Source organism: Rattus norvegicus, chromosome X (genome assembly GCF_021556685.1).
Source record: "Rattus norvegicus strain SHRSP/BbbUtx chromosome X, alternate assembly SHRSP_T2T, whole genome shotgun sequence".
In the NCBI taxonomy this organism is placed as follows: Eukaryota; Metazoa; Chordata; class Mammalia; order Rodentia; family Muridae; genus Rattus; species Rattus norvegicus.
The window spans coordinates 28,856,359-28,878,708 of NC_141554.1; the positions used below are offsets into that span (position 1 = coordinate 28,856,359).

Here is a 22,350-nt window from a genome sequence, read left to right on the forward strand (position 1 = left end):
AGAACATTCTGAATGTTTGCAAAGAAGCCGTGGGCCTGCGGGATCTCAACTCGCCTCATAGCAGAGCAATGTATGTCTACCCTCCAAATGTCGAGTCTTCCCCAGAACTGCCAAAGCACATCTACAACAAGTTAGATAAAGGACAAATCATAGTGGTGATTTGGGTGATAGTCTCTCCAAACAACGACAAGCAGAAGTACACTCTGAAGATCAACCATGACTGCGTGCCAGAGCAAGTCATTGCTGAGGCCATCAGGAAGAAGACCCGGAGCATGTTGCTGTCCTCGGAGCAGCTGAAACTCTGTGTCTTAGAATACCAGGGCAAGTACATTCTCAAAGTGTGTGGCTGTGATGAGTACTTCCTAGAGAAGTACCCTCTGAGTCAGTACAAGGAGAGAAGACCCTTGTGCGAAGTAGCTTCTCCCCTCACTCTGTGATCTCTTACAGTACATAAGAAGCTGTATAATGCTGGGGAGGATGCCCAACTTGATGCTGATGGCCAAGGAGAGCCTGCACTCTCAGCTGCCGATCGATAGCTTCACAATGCCATCCTACTCCAGGCGCATTTCCACAGCGACACCCTATATGAACGGGGAGACTGCTACGAAATCTCTCTGGGTTATAAATAGCGCGCTCAGAATAAAAATTCTGTGTGCAACCTATGTAAATGTAAATATTCGAGACATTGATAAGATCTATGTTCGAACAGGTATCTACCATGGAGGAGAACCCTTATGTGACAATGTGAATACTCAAAGAGTCCCTTGTTCCAATCCTAGGTGGAATGAATGGCTGAATTATGATATATACATTCCTGATCTTCCTCGTGCTGCCCGCCTTTGCCTTTCAATCTGCTCTGTTAAAGGCCGAAAGGGTGCTAAGGAGGAGCACTGTCCGTTGGCCTGGGGAAACATAAACTTGTTTGATTATACAGACACCCTAGTGTCCGGGAAAATGGCTTTGAATCTCTGGCCTGTACCACATGGGTTGGAAGATCTGCTGAACCCTATTGGTGTTACTGGGTCAAATCCAAATAAAGAAACTCCATGCTTAGAGTTGGAGTTTGATTGGTTCAGCAGTGTGGTGAAGTTTCCAGATATGTCTGTGATCGAAGAGCATGCCAATTGGTCTGTGTCCCGAGAAGCCGGATTCAGTTACTCTCATACAGGACTGAGTAACAGACTAGCCAGAGACAATGAGTTAAGAGAAAATGACAAGGAACAGCTCTGAGCACTTTGTACCCGGGACCCACTGTCTGAAATCACTGAACAAGAGAAAGACTTCCTATGGAGCCACAGACACTACTGTGTAACTATTCCTGAAATCCTACCCAAATTGCTTCTGTCTGTCAAGTGGAATTCCAGAGATGAAGTGGCCCAGATGTACTGCTTAGTAAAAGATTGGCCTCCAATCAAACCAGAGCAAGCCATGGAGCTCCTGGACTGTAACTACCCAGACCTCATGGTTCGGAGCTTTGCTGTCCGGTGCTTGGAAAAATACTTAACAGATGACAAACTTTCTCAGTACCTCATCCAGCTTGTACAGGTCTTAAAATATGAACAGTATTTGGATAACCTGCTTGTGAGATTTTTACTCAAGAAAGCACTGACAAATCAAAGGATTGGCCATTTTTTCTTTTGGCATTTAAAATCTGAGATGCACAATAAGACTGTCAGTCAGAGGTTCAGCCTGCTGTTGGAGTCCTACTGCCGTGCCTGTGGGATGTATCTGAAGCACCTGAACAGACAGGTAGAGGCCATGGAGAAGCTCATCAATCTAACTGACATCCTCAAGCAAGAGAAGAAGGATGAGACACAGAAGGTACAGATGAAGTTCTTGGTTGAACAGATGAGACAGCCAGATTTCATGGATGCTTTGCAGGGTTTTCTGTCCCCTCTAAATCCTGCTCATCAACTAGGAAACCTCAGGCTTGAAGAGTGTCGAATTATGTCCTCTGCAAAAAGGCCACTGTGGTTGAATTGGGAGAACCCAGACATCATGTCAGAGCTACTGTTTCAGAACAATGAGATCATCTTTAAAAATGGCGATGACTTACGGCAAGACATGTTAACCCTTCAGAATCATGGAGAACATCTGGCAAAACCAAGGCCTTGACCTTCGCATGCTACCTTATGCCTGTCTATCCATTGGGGACTGTGTGGGTCTCATCGAGGTGGTGAGAAACTCTCACACCATCATGCAGATTCAGTGCAAAGGAGGCCTGAAGGGGGCACTGCAGTTCAACAGGCACACGCTGCATCAGTGGCTCAAGGACAAGAACAAGGGCAAGATATATGACGCAGCCATTGACCTGTTCACTTGGTCCTGCGCTGGGTACTGCGTGGCAACCTTTATCTTGGGAATTGGAGACCGGCACAACAGCAACATCATGGTGAAAGATGACGGACAGCTGTTTCATATAGATTTTGGGCACTTTTTGGATCACAAGAAGAAAAAATTTGGCTATAAACGGGAACGCGTGCCGTTTGTTTTGACGCAGGATTTCTTAATAGTGATTAGTAAAGGAGCACAAGAGTACACAAAGACCAGAGAGTTTGAGAGGTTTCAGGAGATGTGTTACAAGGCGTACCTAGCAATTCGGCAGCATGCCAATCTCTTCATCAACCTTTTCTCCATGATGCTTGGCTCCGGAATGCCAGAACTGCAGTCTTTTGATGATATTGCATATATTCGAAAGACTCTAGCCTTAGACAAAACTGAGCAAGAGGCTCTGGAGTATTTCACAAAGCAAATGAATGACGCACATCATGGTGGCTGGACAACAAAAATGGACTGGATCTTCCACACCATCAAGCAGCATGCATTGAACTGAGATGGCAGCTGGGGACTGCGAGCTGGTGCCTGGCTTCTCCACTGCATGGCAGTGAGTGGCAGCAGGCACACGGTGGCATGGGATGGCACAGTCAGGAACAACATCAGGACTCGAGCAAGAACATAAACAACGTGCTCTATAATTGAAACACTGTACACGCAAACAGGGTTTGATAGCACTAAACTAGTTCATTTCAAAATTCAGCTTTAGAATAATGAGCAATTTCATGTTATGCCTTAAGTCCAAAAAAAGGTAAACTTTGAAGATTGTTTGTATCTTTTTTTAAAAAAACAAAACAAAACAAAAATCCCCAAAATACATACAAATGATGGAGACGAAAAGAGAATGCTGTTGTTTGTCTGCCAGTGTTCTGTCCAAGATGTGGACACCCAAGCTGACTGCTGTAGGCCCGAGTAAGCTGAAGCTTATATTAAGTTACATGAAATTGAAGAAGAATGAAAATTCTGATTTTCCCAATGCTGTTCAGACTTATGATTGGAAGTGGGTATTTTGACTCCCTGCTTAATGAGGAACAACTTTTGGGGTGAAGGGATTTGCTTTTTGCTTTGAACAAACAACCCTTCGATGGACTTGGGGTCTCACCTGCGGTTTTGAAAGCAGTCACGAATGATACCTGCAGACAGCTGTGTTTTTGTTGGGTTTTGTTTTTTTGTTGTTTTTCTCTCTGGACAGTATTTACAAGGATCTGACTTATTTCCTAGGGAAATTCTGGGCTCGCGTCAAGTACAGCAGTAACCACAGAGGAGAGGCAGCAGGGAGCTCCTGTTCCTGACTTGTCCAGTATTCACTTTAAGCTGATTGTTTCTCCTTTTGCAATTGAACTGAATACTTTTTTTTATGCATGTTTTCCAGAAAATAGAAGTGAGTATTAATGTTATTAAAAAGATTATTTTTTTATTAAAAAAAAAAGAAATAATTTGGCCCTCCAGGTTGCCGCCCTCACTGAGAGCTCAAACTCAGGATACACAGAGGCAAAATTCCTCTGGGAACGGACACTTCCAGTTTTTAGCTGGAGCCCAAACCTCGCTGATCCCAGCCCACAGCTCACTGCTCCCAAACCCCTTGGGAGAGACAGCTAACCGCCTGGACAGGTGGGCACTCCTGAGACTGCAGAACAGGAGAGACCACCAATACTGCCCACCCCTGCTCAAGAAGAAACTGTATAGGGCCTCTGGGAACTGGAAGATAGGGGCACTCAAGTGGCAGGTCCCCTGTGGTCCAGACACCGCCCTTACCTGAAGGGACCCAGTCAACAGCTCCCTGCACCCAAATCACGTGGGAGGGAGAGCTAAACATTCAGAGGAAGCCAGAAGAGACTACACTCTGACCACATTTCTGACTCCAGAGGAAAACACCTAATGCCATCTGGGACCCCAGTACACAGGGCCCCGGGAGAATGTGAGAGAAGGCGGCACAGGCCTTCCTGGTTGCCGCCCTCACTGAGAGCTCAAAAGCAGACCCCCAGGAGCAACTTCAGCCTCGGGACCACAGGTAAGATCAACTTTTCTGCTCCAAGCAACCTGCCTGGTGGACTCAGGACACATGCCCACAGGAACAGCTGAAAACAAGTAGACAGGGAAGAATACACACCTGAAAGCAGAACACTCTGTTCCAATAATTGGCTGAAAGAAAACAGAAAAACAGGTCTACAGCACTCCTGACACACAGGCCTATAGGACAGTCTAGCCACTGTCAGAAATAGCAGAACAAGGTAACACCAGAGACAACCTGATGGCAAGAGGCAAGCACAGGAACCCAAGCAACAGAAACCAAGACTACATGGCATCATCAGAGCCCAATTCTCCCACCAAAGCAAACACTGAATATCCAAACACACCAGAAAAGCAAGATCTTGATTTAAAATCACATTTGATCATGATGATGGAGGACTTCAAGAAAGACATAAAGAACTCCCTTAGAGAAATGCAGGAAAACATGAATAAACAAGTAGAAGCATATAGAGAGGAATCACAAATATCCCTGAAAGAATTCCAGGAAAAAAATCAAACAGGTGAAGGAATTAAAATTAAAAAAGAAGCAATGAAGAAAGCACAAAGGGAGAAAACCCTGGATATAGAAAACCAAAGGAAGAGACAAGGTAGATACAAGCATCACCAACAGAATATAAGAGATAGAAGAGAGAATGTCGGGAGCAGAAGACTCCAAAGAAATCATCGACACAACTGTCAAAGATAACGTAAAACGGGAAAAGCTACTGGTCCAAAACATAGAGGAAATCCAGGACTCAATGAGAAGATCAAACCTAAGGATAATAGGTACAGAAGAGAGTGAAGACTCTCAGCTCAAAGGACCATTAAATATCTTCAACAAAATCATAGAAGAAAACTTCCCGTAACTAAGGAAAGAGATGCCCATAAACATACCAGAAGCCTACAGAATTCCAAATAAATTGGACCAGAAAAGAAACTCCTCCCGTCACATAATTGTCAAAACACAAAATGCACAAAACAAATAATATTAAAAGCAGTAAGGGAAAAAGGTCAAGTAACATATAAAGGCACACCTGTCGGAATCACACCGGACTTCTCACCACAGACTATGAAAGCCAGAAGATCCTGGACAGATGTCATACAGACCCTAAGAGAACACGAATGCCAGCCCAGGTTACTGTATCCAGCAAAACTCTCAATTAACATAGATGGAGAAACCAAGATATTCCATGACAAAACCAAATTTACACATTATCTTTCTACAAATCCAGCCCTTCAAAGGATAATAAATAGTAAGGCCCAACATGAGGAGGCAAGCGACACCCTAGAAAAAGCAAGAAACTAATCGTCATGGAAAAAAACAAAGAAGAAAAGCGAAACCTGCGGATCCCGGCCCGCAGCAGCTCTCTGCTCCCAAACCCCATGGGAGAGAGACCTCACCGCCTGGTCAGGTGGGCACTCCTGAGGCTGCAGAGCGGAAGAGACCACAAACACTGCCCACCCCTGCTCACATCCCTGGCCCAAGAGGAAAGTGTATACGGCCTCTGGGTTCCTGTGGGGGAGGGCCCAGGAGCGGCAGGACCCCTGCGCCTGAGACACCGCCAGAACCTGAAGGGACAGACCAGATAAACAGTTCTCTGCACCCAAATCCCGTGGGAGGGAGAGCTAAACCTACAGAGAGGCAGACACGCCTGGGAAACCAGAAGAGACTGCACTCTGCACACATCTCTGACGCCAGAGGAAAACACCAAATGCCATCTGGAACCCTGGTGCACAGAGGCTCCTGGAAAGGGCGCCGCAGATCTTCCTGGTTGCTGCTGCCGCAGAGAGCTCGTAGGCAGCACTCCACGAGCAAACTTGAGCCTCGGGACCACAGGTAAGACCAACTTTTCTGCTGCAAGAGACCTGCCTGGTGAACTCAGGACACACAGAGGCAAAATTCCTCTAGGACCGGGCACTTCCTGTGTTTACTGGGAGTCCCAAACCCGCAGATCCGGGCCGGCAGCAGCTCTCTGCCCCCAGACCCCATGGGAGAGAGACGTCACCACCTGGTCAGGTGGGCACTCCTGAGGCTGCAGAGCGGGAGAGACCACAAACACTGCCCACCCCTGCTCACATCCCTGGCCCAAGAGGAAAGTGTATACGGCCTCTGGGTTCCTGTGGGGGAGGGCCCAGGAGCGGCAGGACCCCTGCGCCTGAGACACCGCCAGAACCTGAAGGGACAGACCAGATAAACAGTTCTCTGCACCCAAATCCCGTGGGAGGGAGAGCTAAACCTACAGAGAGGCAGACACGCCTGGGAAACCAGAAGAGCCTGCACTCTGCACACATCTCTGACGCCAGAGGAAAACACCAAACACCATCTGGAACCCTGGTGCACGGAGGCTCCCGGAAAGGGTGGCGCAGATCTTCCTGGTGGCTACCACCACGGAGAGCTCATAGGCAGCATCCCACGAGCAAACTTGAGCCTCGGGACCACAGGTAAGACCAACTTTTCTGCTGCAAGTGACCTGCCTGGTGAACACCAGACACAGGCCCACAGGAACAGCTGAAGGCCTGTAGATAGGAAAAACTACAAGCCTGAAAGCAGAACAATCTGTCCCCATAACTGGCTGAAAGAAAACAGGAAAACAGGTCTACAACACTCCTGACACACAGGCTTATAGGACAGTCTAGCCACTGTCAGAAATAGCAGAACAAAGTAACACTAGAGATAATCTGATGGCGAGAGGCAAGTGCAGGAAGCCAAGCAACAGAAACCAAGACTACATGGCATCATCGGAGCCCAATTCTCCCACCAAAGCAAACATGGAATATCCAAACACACCAGAAAAGCAAGATCTAATTTCAAATTCATATTTGATCATGATGTTGGAGGACTTCAAGAAAGACGTGAAGAACAAGTAGAAGCCTACAGAGAGATATCGCAAAAAATCCCTGAAAGAATTCCAGGAAATCATAAATAAACAAGTAGAAGCCCATAGAGAGGAGTCACAAAAATCCCTGAAAGAATTCCAGGAAATCATAAATAAACAAGTAGAAGCCCATAGAGAGGAGTCACAAAAATCCCTGAAAGAATTCCAGGAAAACACAATCAAACAGTTGAAGGAAATAAAAATGGAAATAGAAGCAAACAAGAAAGAACACATGGAAACAACCCTGGATATAGAACACCAAAAGAGGAGACAAGGAGCTGTAGATACGATATTCACCAACAGAATACAAGAGATGGAAGAGAGAATCTCAGGAGCAGAAGATTCCATAGAAATCATTGACTCAATGATGTCAAAGATAATGTAAAGCAGAAAAAGCTACTGGTCCAAAACATACAGGAAATCCAGGACTCAATGAGAAGATCAAACCTAAGGATAATAGGTATAGAAGAGAGTGAAGACTCCCAGCTCAAAGGACCAGTAAATATCTTCATCAAAATCATAGAAGAAAACTTCCCTAACCTAAAAAAAGAGATACCCATAGGCATACAAGAAGCCTACAGAACTCCAAATAGATTGGACCAGAAAAGAAACACCTCCCGTCACATAATAGTCAAAACACCAAATGAACAAAATAAAGAAAGAATATTAAAAGCAGTAAGGGAAAAAGGTCAAGTAACATATAAAGGCAGACCTCTCAGAATTACACCAGACTATTCACCAGAAACTATGAAAGCCAGAAGATCCAGGACAGATGTCATACAGACCCTAAGAGAACACAAATGCCAGCCGAGGTTACTGTATCCTGCAAAACTCTCAATTAACATAGATGGAGAAACCAAGATATTCCATGACAAAACCAAATTTACATAATATCTTTCTACAAATCCAGCACTACAAAGGATAATAAATGGTAAAGCCCAACATAAAGCGGCAAGCTATACCCTAAACGAAACAAGAAACTAATCATCTTGGCAACAAAACAAAGAAAAGAAAAGCACACAAACATAACCTCACATCCAAATATGAATATAACTGGAAGCAATAATCAATATTCCTTAATATCTCTCAACATCAATGGCCTCAACTCCCCAATAAAAAGACATAGATTAACAAACTGGATACAGAACGAGGACCCTGCATTCTGCTGCCTACAGGAAACACACCTCAGAGACAAAGACAAAGACTACCTCAGAGTGAAAGGCTGGAAAACAACTTTCCAGGCAAATGGTCAGAAGAAGCAAGCTGGAGTAGCCATTCTAATATCAAATAAAATCAATTTTCAACTAAAATTCATCAAAAAAGATAAGGAAGGACACTTCATATGCATGAAAGGAAAAATCCACCAAGATGAACTCTCAATCCTAAATATCTATGCCCCAAATACAAGGGCACCTACATGCGTAAAAGAAACCTTACTAAAGCTCAAAACACACATTGCACCTCACACAATAATATTAGGAGATTTCAACACCCCACTCTCATCAATGGACAGATCATGGAAACAGAAATTAAACAGAGATGTAGACAGACTAAGAGAAGTCATGAGCCAAATGGACTTAACAGATATTTATAGAACATTCTATCCTAAAGCAAAAGGATATAAGTTATTCTCAGCTCGTCATGGTACTTTCTCCAAAATTGACCATATAATTGGTCAAAAAACGGGCCTCAACAGGTACAGAAAGATAGAAATAATCCCATGCATGCTATCGGACCACCACGGCCTAAAACTGGTCTTCAATAACAATAAGGGAAGAATGCCCACATATACGTGGAAATTGAACAATGCTCTACTCAATGATAACCTGGTCAAGGAAGAAATAAAGAAAGAAATTAAAGACTTTTTAGAATTTAATGAAAATGACGGTACAACATACCCAAACTTATGGGACACAATGAAAGCTGTGCTAAGAGGAAAACTCATAGCGCTGAGTGCCTGCAGAAAGAAACAGGAAAGAGCATATGTCAGCAGCTTGACAGCACACTTAAAAGCTCTAGAACAAAAAGAAGCAAATACACCCAGGAGGAGTAGAAGGCAGGAAATAATCAAACTCAGAGCTGAAATCAACCAAGTAGAAACAAAAAGGACCATAGAAAGAATCAACAGAACCAAAAGTTGGTTCTTTGAGAAAATCAACACAATAGATCAACCCTTAGCCAGACTAACGAGGGGACACAGAGAGTGTATCCAAATTAACAAAATCAGAAATGAAAAGGGAGACATAACTACAGATTCAGAGGAAATTAAAAATATCATCAGATCTTACTATAAAAGCCTATATTCAACAAAATTTGAAAATCTGCAGGATTTGGACAATTTCCTAGACAGATACCAGGTACCAAAGTTAAATCAGGAACAGATAAACCAGTTAAACAACCCCATAACTCCTAAGGAAATAGAAGCAGTCATTAAAGGTCTCCCAACCAAAAAGAGCCCAGGTCCAGACGGGTTTAGTGTAGAATTCTATCAGACCTTCATAGAAGACCTCATACCAATATTATCCAAACTATTCCACAAAATTGAAACAGATGGAGCACTACCGAATACCTTCTACGAAGCCACAATTACTCTTATACCTAAACCACACAAAGACACAACAAAGAAAGAGAACTTCAGAACAATTTCCCTTATGAATATCGACGCAAAAATACTCAATAAAATTCTGGCAAACTGAATCCAAGAGCACATCAAAACAATCATCCACCATGATCAAGTAGGCTTCATCCCAGGCATGCAGGGATGGTTTAATATATGGAAAACCATCAACGTGATCCATTATATAAACAAACTGAAAGAACAAACCACATGATCATTTCATTAGATGCTGAGAAAGCATTTGACAAAATTCAACACCCCTTCATGATAAAAGTCCTGGAAAGAATAGGAATTCAAGGCCCATACCTAAACATAGTAAAAGCCATATACAGCAAACCAGTTGCTAACATTAAACTAAATGGAGAGAAACTTGAAGCAATCCCACTAAAATCAGGGACTAGACAAGGCTGCCCACTCTCTCTCTACTTATTCAATATAGTTCTTGAAGTTCTAGCCAGAGCAATCAGACAACAAAATGAGGTCAAGGGGATACAGATCGGAAAAGAAGAAGTCAAAATATTACTATTTGCAGATGATATAAGAGTATAATTAAGTGATCCCCAAAGTTCCACCAGAGAACTACTAAAGCTGATAAACAACTTCAGCAAAGTGGCTGGGTATAAAATTAACTCCAATAAATCAGTAGCCTTCCTCTACACAAAAGAAAAACAAGCCGAGAAAGAAATTAGGGAAAGGATACCCTTCATAATAGACCCAAATAATATAAAGTACCTCGGTGTGACTTTAACTAAGCAAGTAAAAGATTTGTACAATAAGAACTTCAAGACTCTGAAGAAAGAAATTGAAGAAGTCTTCAGAAGATAGAAAGATATCCCATGCTCCTGGATTGGCAGGATTAATATAGTAAAAATGGCCATTTTACCAAAAGCGATCTACAGATTCAATGCAATCCCCATCAAAGTACCAATCCAATTCTTCAAAGAGTTAGACAGAACAATTTGCAAATTCATCTGGAATAACACAAAACCCAGGATAGCTAAAACTATCCTCAACAATAAAAGGACTTCTGGGGGAATCACTATCCCTGAACTCAAGCAGTATTACAGAGCAATAGTGATAAAAACTGCATGGTATTGGTACAGAGACAGACAGATAGACCAATGGAATAGAATTGAAGACCCAGAAATGAACCCACACACCTATGGGCACTTGATTTTTGACTAAGGAGCCAAAACCATCCAATGGAAAAAAGATAGCATTTTCAGCAAATGGTGCTGGTTCAACTGGAGGTCAACATGTAGAAGAATGCAGATCGATCCATGCTTATCACCCTGTACAAAGCTTAAGTCCAAGTGGATCAAGGACCTCCACATCAAACCAGACACACTCAAACTAATAGAAGAAAAACTAGGGAAGCATCTGGAACACATGGGCACTGGAAAAAATTTCCTGAACAAAATACCAATGGCTTATGCTCTAAGATCAAGAATCGACAAATGGGATCTCATAAAACTGCAAAGTTTCTGTAAGGCAAAGGACACTGTGGTTAGGACAAAATGACAACCAACAGATTGGGAAAAGTACTTTACCAATCCTACAACAGATAGAGGCCTTATATCCAAAATATACAAAGAACTCAAGAAGTTAGACCGCAGGGAGACAAATAACCCTATTAAAAATGGGGTTCAGAGCTAAACAAAGAATTCACAGCTGAGGAATGCCGAATGGCTGAGAAACACCTAAGGAAATGTTCAACATCTTTAGTCATAAGGGAAATGCAAACCAAAACAACCCTGAGATTCCACCTCACACCAGTCAGAATGGCTAAGATCAAAAACTCAGGTGACAGGAAAAGCTGGTGAGGATGTGGAGAAAGAGGAACACTCCTCCATTGTTGGTCAGATTGCAGACTGGTACAACCATTCTGGAAATCAGTCTGGAGATTCCTCAGAAAATTGGACATTGAACTTCCTGAGGACCCAGCTATACCTCTCTTGGACATATACCCAACAGATGCTCCTACATATAACAAAGACACGTGCTCCACTATGTTCATCGCAACCTTATTTATAATAGCCAGAAGCTGCAAAGAACCCAGATGCCCTTCAACAGAGGAATGGATACAGAAATTGTGGTACATCTACACAATGGAATATTACTCAGCTATCAAAACAATGACTTTATGAAATTCATAGGCAAATGGATGGAACTGGAAAATATTATTCTGAGTGAGGTAACCCAATCACAGAAAAACACACATGGTACACACTCATTGATAAGTGGATATTAGCCCAAATGCTTGAATTTCCCTAGATGCACAGAACACATGAAACTCAAGAATGATGACCAAAATGTTAATGCTTCACTCCTTCCTTAAAAGGGGAACAAGAATACCCTTGGGAGAGAATAGAGAGGCAAAGTTTAGAACAAAGGCAGAAGGAACACCCATTCAGAGCCTGCCCCACATGTGGCCCATACTTATATAGCCACCAAACTAGATAAGATGGATGAAGCAAAGAAGTGCAGGCTGACAGGAACCGGATGTAGATTTCTCCTGAGAGACACAGCCAGAATACAGCAGATACATAGGCGAATGCCAGCAGCAAACCACTGAACTGAGAATAGGACCCCCGTTGAAGGAATCAGAGAAAGAACTGGAAGAGCTTGAAGGGGCTCGAGACCCCATATGAACAACAATGCCCACCAACCGGAGCTTCCAGGGACTAAGCCACTACCCAAAGACTATACATGGACTGACCCTGGACTCCAACCTCATATGTAGCAATGAATAGCCTAGTAAGAGCACCAGTGGAAGGGGAAGCCCTTGGTCCTGCCAAGACTGAATCCCCAGTGAATGTGATTGTTAGGGGGAGGGCGGTAATGGGGGGAGGATGGGTAGTGGAACACCCATAGAGAAGGGGAAGGGGAGGAGTTAAGGGGTTGTTGGCCCAGAAACCGGGAAGAGGAATAACAATCGAAATGTAAATAAGATATACTCAAGTTAATAAAGATGAAAATATAATTTGATCATTTATAAGGTGACTGACCGAGACATTTATCATTCCAGCCACCACAAATATGTAAATTCAAACACTAGCCAAGCTCCCAAACTCCTGAGTGCTGGCTCCTCCGTGGTGTGCTGAAACTGCTGTGCTGCTCAAAGGTTTCTGTTTCCTTAACCAGAGCTAATTCAACAGCTCTTCTCTTACTCAGCCAATAGGGTTCTTTTAGAAATAGCAGTTTGCCCACTTGGAAACCATGCAGTTTTGGTGTAAGTGGTATGGATATGTTACCTCTAAGGTCTGATAATTTCTACGTAAACGGGCTGAAAATTGCCCCCTTTATGATAATAGTCCTTGAAATAATAAAAAACTTTCAGTCGTGTCTGGCATAAGGGTTTGTTTGTTTTATATTTGTTTATTTAGTGTGTTGTGGTCGGGGAGAGGACACAGCAGAAGTCAGAGGACAATTTCAGGGAGTCTGTTCCTCTCTGTCATCTGGGTCCCAGGGCGCAAACTCAGTTTTTCGGTCTGGATGAAGAGTTCCATTACCTACTGAGCGCCATCCCAGGTTCTGTGTCTTTCTTTGGGACAGGATTTCATGTAGTCCAGGCTAGTCTTGAACTAGTTTTCCTCCTGCCTCTACATCCCAAATGCTTGGATTAGAGACATGAGCCCTTGTTTCACGCTTACAAGGATATTTAGAAAAAAAAATTTTTTTTATAGGTTTTTTTTTTCTTTTTCTTTTTTTTTTTCTTTTCTTTTTTTTTTTTTTGGAGCTGGAGACCGGACCCAGGGCCTTGTGTTTGCTAGGCAAGTGCTCTACCAATGAGCTAAATCCCCAACCCTGAAAAAAATTTTTTTTTCTTCATCTTCGTTTAGATTTAAAAACTGATTAAGAGTTGAACCCAGGTCCTCTGGAAGAGCAGATAGTGACCTTAACCAGTAAGCCTGAACTTGAATTAAAAAGAAACACACCTATTTAATTAACATGGAATATCATGTGTGTGCCACAGATATTAAGCTCAGAGAACAGCTTGTGGGCGTTGGTTTTCTCCTCTAACCGTGTGGTCCAGCGATGGTCAGGCTTGGCGACCAGCACCTTTACCAGCTGATTGTCCGGTAGCTCTCCCCTCCCTCGAACTTAAGAACTGATTATGGATGCACAGAAGCAATAAGATCAGAAAAGGCTGCAGGTCTTTTTTTTTTTAACCTTTCTTCTGTATCTATGTACAACAAATTATTATTGTACGCTGTAAGAGATGTAGAGGTTCACCTGCGCTAAGCCCCACCCCCGCTTGTAAGATTGTCTCTGTATTTAGTATATTTAATAAAAGATCCCGCTGATGAATCTTTTTTAAAAAAAATAAGGTGACTGACCATTAACTTTTATGTATTAGTTATCTTTCACAGTTCATGCTGGGTGCGGTGACACACAACTTTTATCCCAGCCCTTGGAAGGCAGAGGCAAATGGATCTCAGCCTGGTCTACGTAGTGAGTTTTAGGCCAGCTAAGACTACACAGAAATATGTTGTCTCAAAAAGCAAGCAAGCAAACAAACAAAACAGTTTACAGTGAATAACTCTCATAAGATTAGGATTTAATTATTTCATTTTTGTTAAGATTTTGAGCCTTGCCAAAAATCACGACAGGGTCCAAGGTCTTGCTGTAACTAGGGTCTGTGTTCATGTTAGTGGTCTGTATTTGTAGCCATCCAGTGGCTTAAGATTGAACAGGGCTCACCTGAAAGGAGGGTTGGAAATGAAAGGGGCAGGGTGCGAGAAAAACATGGAGCCAAGACAGTGTTCTGATCAAGGCTCAAAGTTTATTTCTGTAGGTCCAACTTATAAGCACTTCAACAAACAAAGCTTTTCTTGAGAAAGTTCCTATATAGACTAAACCTAGATAAGAATTCCTCTTTGCTGCACACACTGCTCTCATGGCCTTGGCTACACAGACTGCTCTCATGGCAGTACTAGAGCTCCCCAAATGTATTGCCACTGAAGGCCATGTCTGTGATCTGTGATGCTGCCTGAAGCCATATCTATGTCCATGGACTGTGCTGCTGCCAGGGAGCATGCAAGAGCTGCATCTAGACCCCCTATAGCTTGGTCTTCATGTGGGTCTCCTAACAGAGGCTGTCTTGATCTCTGTTCCCTGCCATTCTCTTTCCCCCTACCTGAACTGCCTGGTTGGGCCTCAATGGGAGAGTATATACCTAGTCTTTCTTGAATTAGATGTCCCAGGGTGGCGTGGCACCCAAGGGAGGCTCCCCTACTCTAAGGAGAAGCAGAGGAGGTAATGGGTGTAGGGATTTGTGCAGGTGGGACTGGGAAGAGAGGAGGAAGGGGGCTGTCTTTGGGGTATAATGTGAATAAAAAAGAAAGAAATTGGTTTGAATTTCAAATGCCAGGCAGAACTAGTGGAGAGTCTTATTCTACTGCATAAGGCAGCCCCAGTTTGAGAAAATGATGAAAACTGGCCTGAATGTTAGGGAATACTTGTAAGACTGGGACAGGGTCTCAAAGTTAGTTAACTGTGGGAAGTTCCTAGAACCTCCAAGACTTTGTGTCCAGAGGAGGAATGGAAAGTTCCCAGAGTTTCTGGGGTCTGGTCAGTGTATTTCTGAGTCAGACCTGGATGGTTATTTTGTTCTGCAGAATTTGTATATGTGAACATAGCAGTCAACAAGTAATGACAAGTGTCTCAGCCTAGATGTCAGAGAAGGTTGGAGGAAGAGGTCAGAGGAAGGGTCAGAGGAAGGGTCAGAGGAAGACTGACAGGAGAATTCAGAGGAAAGAAAAAGATTGGAGTCAAGCTGGGTTTTTACACAGAGTACCAACAAAGTCCTAAGAAGCAAGGTTTCATCCACTGGACTTGAACTACTCATGGCAGAGGCCACAAAGAACAGAAGTCTTAGTCTCAGATCTGACTGGTGGGTATTTAGCCTATATACTAAATGTCTTGGTCAGGGGTTTGTTGCTATGAAGAGAAACCATGGCCAAGGCAACTCTTATAAAATAAAGCATTTAATTCAGGGCTTGCTTACAGTTTCAGGGGATTAGTCCAACATCATCATGGTAGGAAGCATGGCAGGATGCAGACAGACATAATGCTGGAGAAGGAGCTGAGAGATAAATCCTGACACACTTGGTCAAGAGATAGACTCTTGACTTAGCATGGACTTTTGAAATTTCAAAGCCAACCAGTGACACACTTCCCCCAATAAGGTCCTAAACAGTGCCAATCACTGGTGACTAGGCATTCAAATCTATTAGCGTCTGAGGGTCAATCTTATGCACACTGCCACAGTAAGATTATAGGGTATTTGTGCTCTGGAAGGAATGACCCATAGGAGGGAGCAAGGAGTACTTTCTGTCCAGGGGCCAACAAATGGATCCTGGGATTCCACACTAGATGTAGGAAAAATGAGGCAAAGAGCAGACAGACTCGATCTCAACAGGCTGAAACTATTGGGATAGAAAGAGGTCCCAAATTTTCTTCAGGATGAAGTTTGAGTTCTCCTAGAGGGCCCAGAAAACATGTATAGATACATAAATAGCTAGCAGGAAGTTACAGCCATTCTTTTGTGGTTTGGTGGGAAGCCAAGTGACTCATTTTTGATACCCAGGCATATTGTTTCTACAAGTGGATCAGAACAGTCAGTCTGTGGCCAAGCCATTCTTTATGACTAAGGACTATTGCTCAGTTTAGCTCATCTCAACTTCCTTATGATCAGGGGCTATTACCAAACTCAGTCAACTCAAAATACTCCTGGAAAATATAAGGGGCAAAAAAGAAGAAAATAAAAAATGTATTGCCCCCCATGGAAAAAGTACATGGTATAGTTTCATGTTGTTGTATGTAGTATCATGTTGCTGTAATAAAACACTGTCTGAAGACAAGTTGGAGTGGGGGAGGTTTTATTTCAGCTTACAATTTCAAGTTTCAATCGATCACTGAGGGAAGTCAGGTCAGGAACTGAAGCAGAGATCATGGAGGGACACTGCTTATTGGCTTGTTTTCTTACTTACTCAGCTAGCTTTATTACATACCCAGGCACACCTGCCTAGGGATGGTGCCACCCACAGTGAGCTGGGCCCTGCCATTTCAATCATCAATCAAAATTGTCTTTTGCTGGCGTGACCACAGACCAATCTAATCTCAGCAATCCTGCAATCAAAATTGAAACTAACCAGAACATTGCATAAGCAAATGGAAAAAGCATAAACTGTGTGAAAGGAAATAACAGATGGGAAACATGAAAAACTTATGAACATGCAATAAAGTAAAAAGGCTTGCTAAACATCTATGGAGAAAAAAGGAATCACAAGGGAACAAAAAGAAAAGATGAGGTGAGAAGCTTCTTTCTGTGTCTTTGATCATTGGATGTGACCAGTTCTTCATGGGGGTTGGGGAGGGTCAGTTAAACTTGTGTACTCTTGTTCTTCCTGTATGTTTCTACTGTTGGAGAGTATGCATTGCATGAGTGTCTGATGTCCACTGTCTTCCTTAATTGTTTTCCTTCCTTACATAGTAGAGTAATCTGCTCTGTTAATCACACTTAGCTTTTCATTCTGAGGATTGGGAAGATCCTTTTCTCTGTGTGACTTCCCATACTGTACTCCCTGGAGTGGCTAGTGTTTTAGCTGGAGGAGGTCTCCAGCTAAAGTGTATTTGGAGTGTGGGAAGCAACCAAAGCACCAAGATGGGAAGAGGCAGAGGACCTGTCCTTTTACTTCCCAGATCTCTTGAGCATTAAATGAATGAAGGGCACATGGGTGGGTCTAGATTTTGATCCACCCAATGGCCTTAGGCTCAGAGCTGACTCCAGAATTAGTTTCAGTTGATGAGATCTCCTTCCCAGCCACCAAGGGTGGGACTGTCTCTCCTCATGCATTTCCCAGCTAGAGGCAGCTTCCTGCTACCTGCACCCTTTGGCTTGTGGGTTTTCAGCCATCTTGCTCTTCACAACTGTCCCTCTGAGGCTTCCCTCACTATTGGATGTTCCCTTATCTCAGCCACCACCTCCACCCTGAGGTAGCTCAATTTTGAACAATAGATTCTTCTGCAAGATAGCTTCTGGTCACACTACACACACACACACACACACACACACACGCACACACACACACACACACACACACACACACACACACACACACACACACTACACAGACATACATAGAGGCAAAACACCCATAAACATAACATTAAAATAAATAATAATAAATAATATTTTTTTAAAAGTAGCTCTTGGTCACTGCTTTCCAATTCATATAGCATGACAAAATTGTTTTTCTTTCTAACAGTCACCCATCTTCCAGATAAGCAAACCTACTACTGTAGTTAAGGTTCATGAGGGTTATACACTTATCCAGAGGGTAGGACTGCCTGGATTCTGTCTGTCTTTTGTAAATGGCTGCCATTTCCCCTTTCCCCTACCAGCTTACTTCCCTGGCTCATAACAACTTTTTTGAAAGCTCTTTTCTGGCATCCTTTTACCTCCTTTGTGATTTCCAAAGCTCCGCTTCTATTTCTCTTGATAAAAGGTGTATTATTCTTATTCTAGTTCTCTCCTTTACCGGCTCACTTAGAGGCAGTCTTCTACCTCCCATCTTATCTAAAATTTTCTCTCTTTGTTGTTTATCAAACTGTTTCCCTGGAATGCTCTGGAAAAAGCCATCCATGAACTCCATGTTGACATAGATGCAGAAAGATCTCCTGTGAAGGTTTTATTCTTGCCTGAGACTTTTGACTACATCCTGAGCAGGAGTTTGAGTAGCTCCCGGCATGACATCCACCTAGAAGACATGGGGCCTGTAATAATATATCTGAGTGGTTAGAATACTTGTCAGATGCAATAAGAACTCAACAGAGCTGGGGATGGGGCTCAGTGATAAAGCTTGTAGAAGGCCTTGGGCTTAATGTCTGGCACCATTTTAAAATGTATAAACAAACAAATAGAAATTCTCAGCAGGTGACAAGATACAGCAGTACACAACATTCTAAACCCAGATATTTGGAAATGCAGAGATTACCATTCAGAAGAGAAAATCTGGGAAGGCACATCTCCATAGGTACACATGAGATAATGGATTTCAGGATTTCGTTTTTCATTTAAAAAATTCTAGTATTATTTGGCCTTTTATTTAAAAAAAACCCACATGAATTAATTTGGCAACATATTGTCATAGGGTAAAAATGCAACTCAACATAAATATGCCTAATAGCCAAGCCCTACACAGCAACTGATACAAATTTGAGTCATCTTCAATTTTCAAAGAATTACTGTTCTATGTTTCATGAAGGTATCTGCTCACTATCTTACTGACTTTTAAAACAAAGTACAAAAAGAGTTGTACTAATAAACACAAAGCCATATGTTTCATTCACAAATACAGGGTTTTAACATCAAAATTGTGATTTCGGTAATGTAGAGAATAGCAAGAATAACAAGAGAGTAGCAAGTATATGTTTTGAAAATGTACACGTGCTTTGAATTTTTTTCATTTTTTTCCTAAGAAGTCTTCCCAATGTAGGAGTGAATAAAGAAAACTTTTCCTTTTTAAAGAAGGGCTTCTCATGTCTGATTTGTATGTCCTGTCTATAAACACAGATCCATATCTACTAGCTGCAGTCTAGGCTTTCCTAAGAGGAATTCGAGGTAATATTCATTTTGTAGTCCTATTCCAGACTGACTAAATCAGGATCAATATGGATAGAGTTCCTAAAAATGGTTTCCAGAAGATCTGGTCTAACACACAAGTGAGTTATAGAAACATATGCATATCCATTTTACCTGTCTTCTTTTCAAATGCAATCCTGGACTTTGTATTCATTTGATGTGCTGGATTACTTTGATTAGTTTCTATCTGTTGTTGAAATAGAATATTCTGACCAGAAGCAAGTTGGGAAGGAAAGGGTTTATTTGGTGTACGTGTCCCAACCACAGCTCGTCATTGAGAGATACCACCACAGGTAGGCGAAGAAGGAGCCTGGAGGAAGGAACTGAAGCAGAAAGCATGAAGGAATGTTACTTAGCGTCATGCTCCTCGTGGTTTTTAAGCTTACTTACTTAAAGAACCCAGAAACACCTACTCAGAGGTGGCACCACCCACAGTGGGCTGGGTCATCCCATATCAATCATAATTAAGAAAACGCCTCACAGATATGTCAATAGGACAGTGATTTACAACCCATGGGTTACAGTTCCTTTGGTGTTGTAGATCAGATACTTGTATTGAGATAACTGTACAAAATTGTAGTTATGAAGTAGCAATGAAAATAATTTCATGTATGGGAGTCTCCACACCCTGAGGAACTGAGGAACTGTTGAAAGGGATGTAGCATTAGAAAGGCTGAGACATTCCCGTAAGCACAAACTGAGAGAGGTAACTCCTCACCTGAGATTTCTTCTCAATTAAACCTAGGCTTATGTCAAGCTGACAAAAACTGACCAACACAGCTTCCATAGGTTTATTTTTTTTTGTTATTGTTGTCATTTTTTCTATTTAATGATAATGTTCTTTCTCTTTACAACCACATTTGAAACAGTCTCCAGGATTCACTGTGTTCACTCTACAACACCCCTCTTTCTATTTCCTAGTCAGGCAGGCAAAAAGAAAAGGCCTTACTGGTGGAAAGGCATCTGAATACTCTGAATACTGTTGTCTTGGAAACCACTCTGATTCTCAACACCAAAGGGTCACTAGCTCAGTTTGAAAGCCCTAGAGTGAGACAATAGCCCTCCCCGATCTGATTTCTTCCTGGGAAAGGAGGTTGAACTTGAGAGCTGAGGTTGGTTTCCAGGGAGATCAAAGCTAGGTATTTACGATTCATGAATAAAAAAATTACAGACATGAAATTTAGTGCACAGGGTGGATTATAAGAACATACCTATAGATATTGGAATTACAAGTTGAATAGTTACATTCACACAGAGAGTACTTGTTCTGGATGGGTGTGCATATGCAAACAAGCACACACACACACACACACAGTGTAAACCCACTAGCATGTGCTTTCTACTCGTATTTGCACAGTGATTCTGTCTGACTAAAGCAACAAGTGCATGTGAATACAAAAGGCAATGAGGCAAAATAAGTAGGCAGGACTCATAATGAGGAAAGAGTGGACTGTTCTTTACTGATGGGGGACAGTAGCAAAAAAGTTACATACCTTTTCCTCCACTCCTCCACTGCACTTTCACATGTGCATTACATTTTAAAAGAGCTTTAGTAAGATATAATTGACACACTAATCCATGCCATGTGTACCCAAGATCAACTATGGGCACAGTACTTGTAGAAAGTATACACAGTTGTATACACGTCACACATGTCATCCCATTTTATAACACTTCTTTCACAGGACTGAAAGAGCTTGAAGGGGCTCGAGATCCCTTATGAACAACAATGCCAAGCAACCAGAGCTTCCAGGGACTAAGCCACTACCTAAAGACTATACATGGACTGACCCTGGACTCTGACCTCATAGGTAGCAATGAATAACCTAGTAAGAGCACCAGTGGAAGGGGAAGCCCTTGGTCCTGCCAAGACTGAACCCCCAGTGAATGTGATTGTTGGAGTGAGGGTGGTAATGGGGGGAGGATGGGGAGGGGAACAGCCATAAGGAAGGGGAGGGGGAGGGGTTGGGGGATGTTTGCCCGGAAACCGGGAAGGGGAATAACAATCGAAATGTAAATAAGAAATACTCAAGTTAATAAAGATGGAAAAAAACACTTCTTTCACTCAAAAATATCCTTACTATTCATATAGCAAGCAAGTTCTGATTCCCTCCAGGCCAGGCAAGCTGTAATCTATGTCCTATCTCTGTATAGTGCCCTTTCTGATTTTTTTCTTTAAAGTGACTCACATAGTAAGTGGTCTTTTGACACTTAGAAAAAAGACTTTTTGTCCAGTGACATGGCTCAGTAGATAAGGCCCTTGTTGCTAAGCCTGATAACCTGAGTTCAGTCCCCAAGACTCTTAGAGTGGAAGTAGAGAATCAACCCTTGCAAATTGTCCTCTAATATCAACACACATGCTTGGGAATATGCAGTATTCTCCAACACAAAAATATTTGCAATTTTAAGTTTTTGAGGTTCATGCATGTTATAGATTCAGCTTTAAAAATTTTCTATGTTCATTGTTCAATAATATTCTACTTCACTGATAGGCCACCTTTCCTTTATCCCTTTACCAATTGGTATATTTTTCATTTCCACTTTGGGCCCATCTATGACCATCAGAATACATGCTGTCTTTATCTGCTCACTGCTTCTAATAACATGTAATCACAAACACAAACTGGATAAAGTATAAAGATTTATTTTGGTTTATGATCCTCATCCAAGGTTAAGGGGATTCTTGCTAACAGGGATCCCAGATGGAGGAAGAGGAATCCATTGCATGACAGGGATACATGAAGCATGGGAATGCCTTGCAACTGGTTTTTGAGGAAAACTGGTGTGGAGCTACATCCTACAGGAATGATGATACTGCCATGTCTATTTTGAAATTAGACCAACTGTGATTACCTGCATGAAAT

General features: G+C 42.4%; 1 protein-coding gene and 1 long non-coding RNA gene across 2 annotated transcripts in view; both read left to right on the forward strand.

Moving 5' to 3' along the window:
- The window catches only part of LOC134484121 (phosphatidylinositol 4,5-bisphosphate 3-kinase catalytic subunit), a 40,069-nt gene extending 36,472 nt beyond the window's left edge, over positions 1-3,597 (forward strand). The window contains 3 exon segments of the mRNA XM_087601258.1: positions 1-413; positions 448-2,075; positions 2,077-3,597. Of these exon segments, the coding sequence (XP_087457384.1) occupies positions 1-413; positions 448-2,075; positions 2,077-2,833 (2,798 nt within the window). The 3' untranslated portion in view covers positions 2,834-3,597.
- The window catches only part of LOC147998178 (uncharacterized), a 234,853-nt gene that overhangs the window by 168,996 nt on the left and 43,507 nt on the right, over positions 1-22,350 (forward strand). The gene's annotated exons all lie outside the window — the stretch shown is intronic.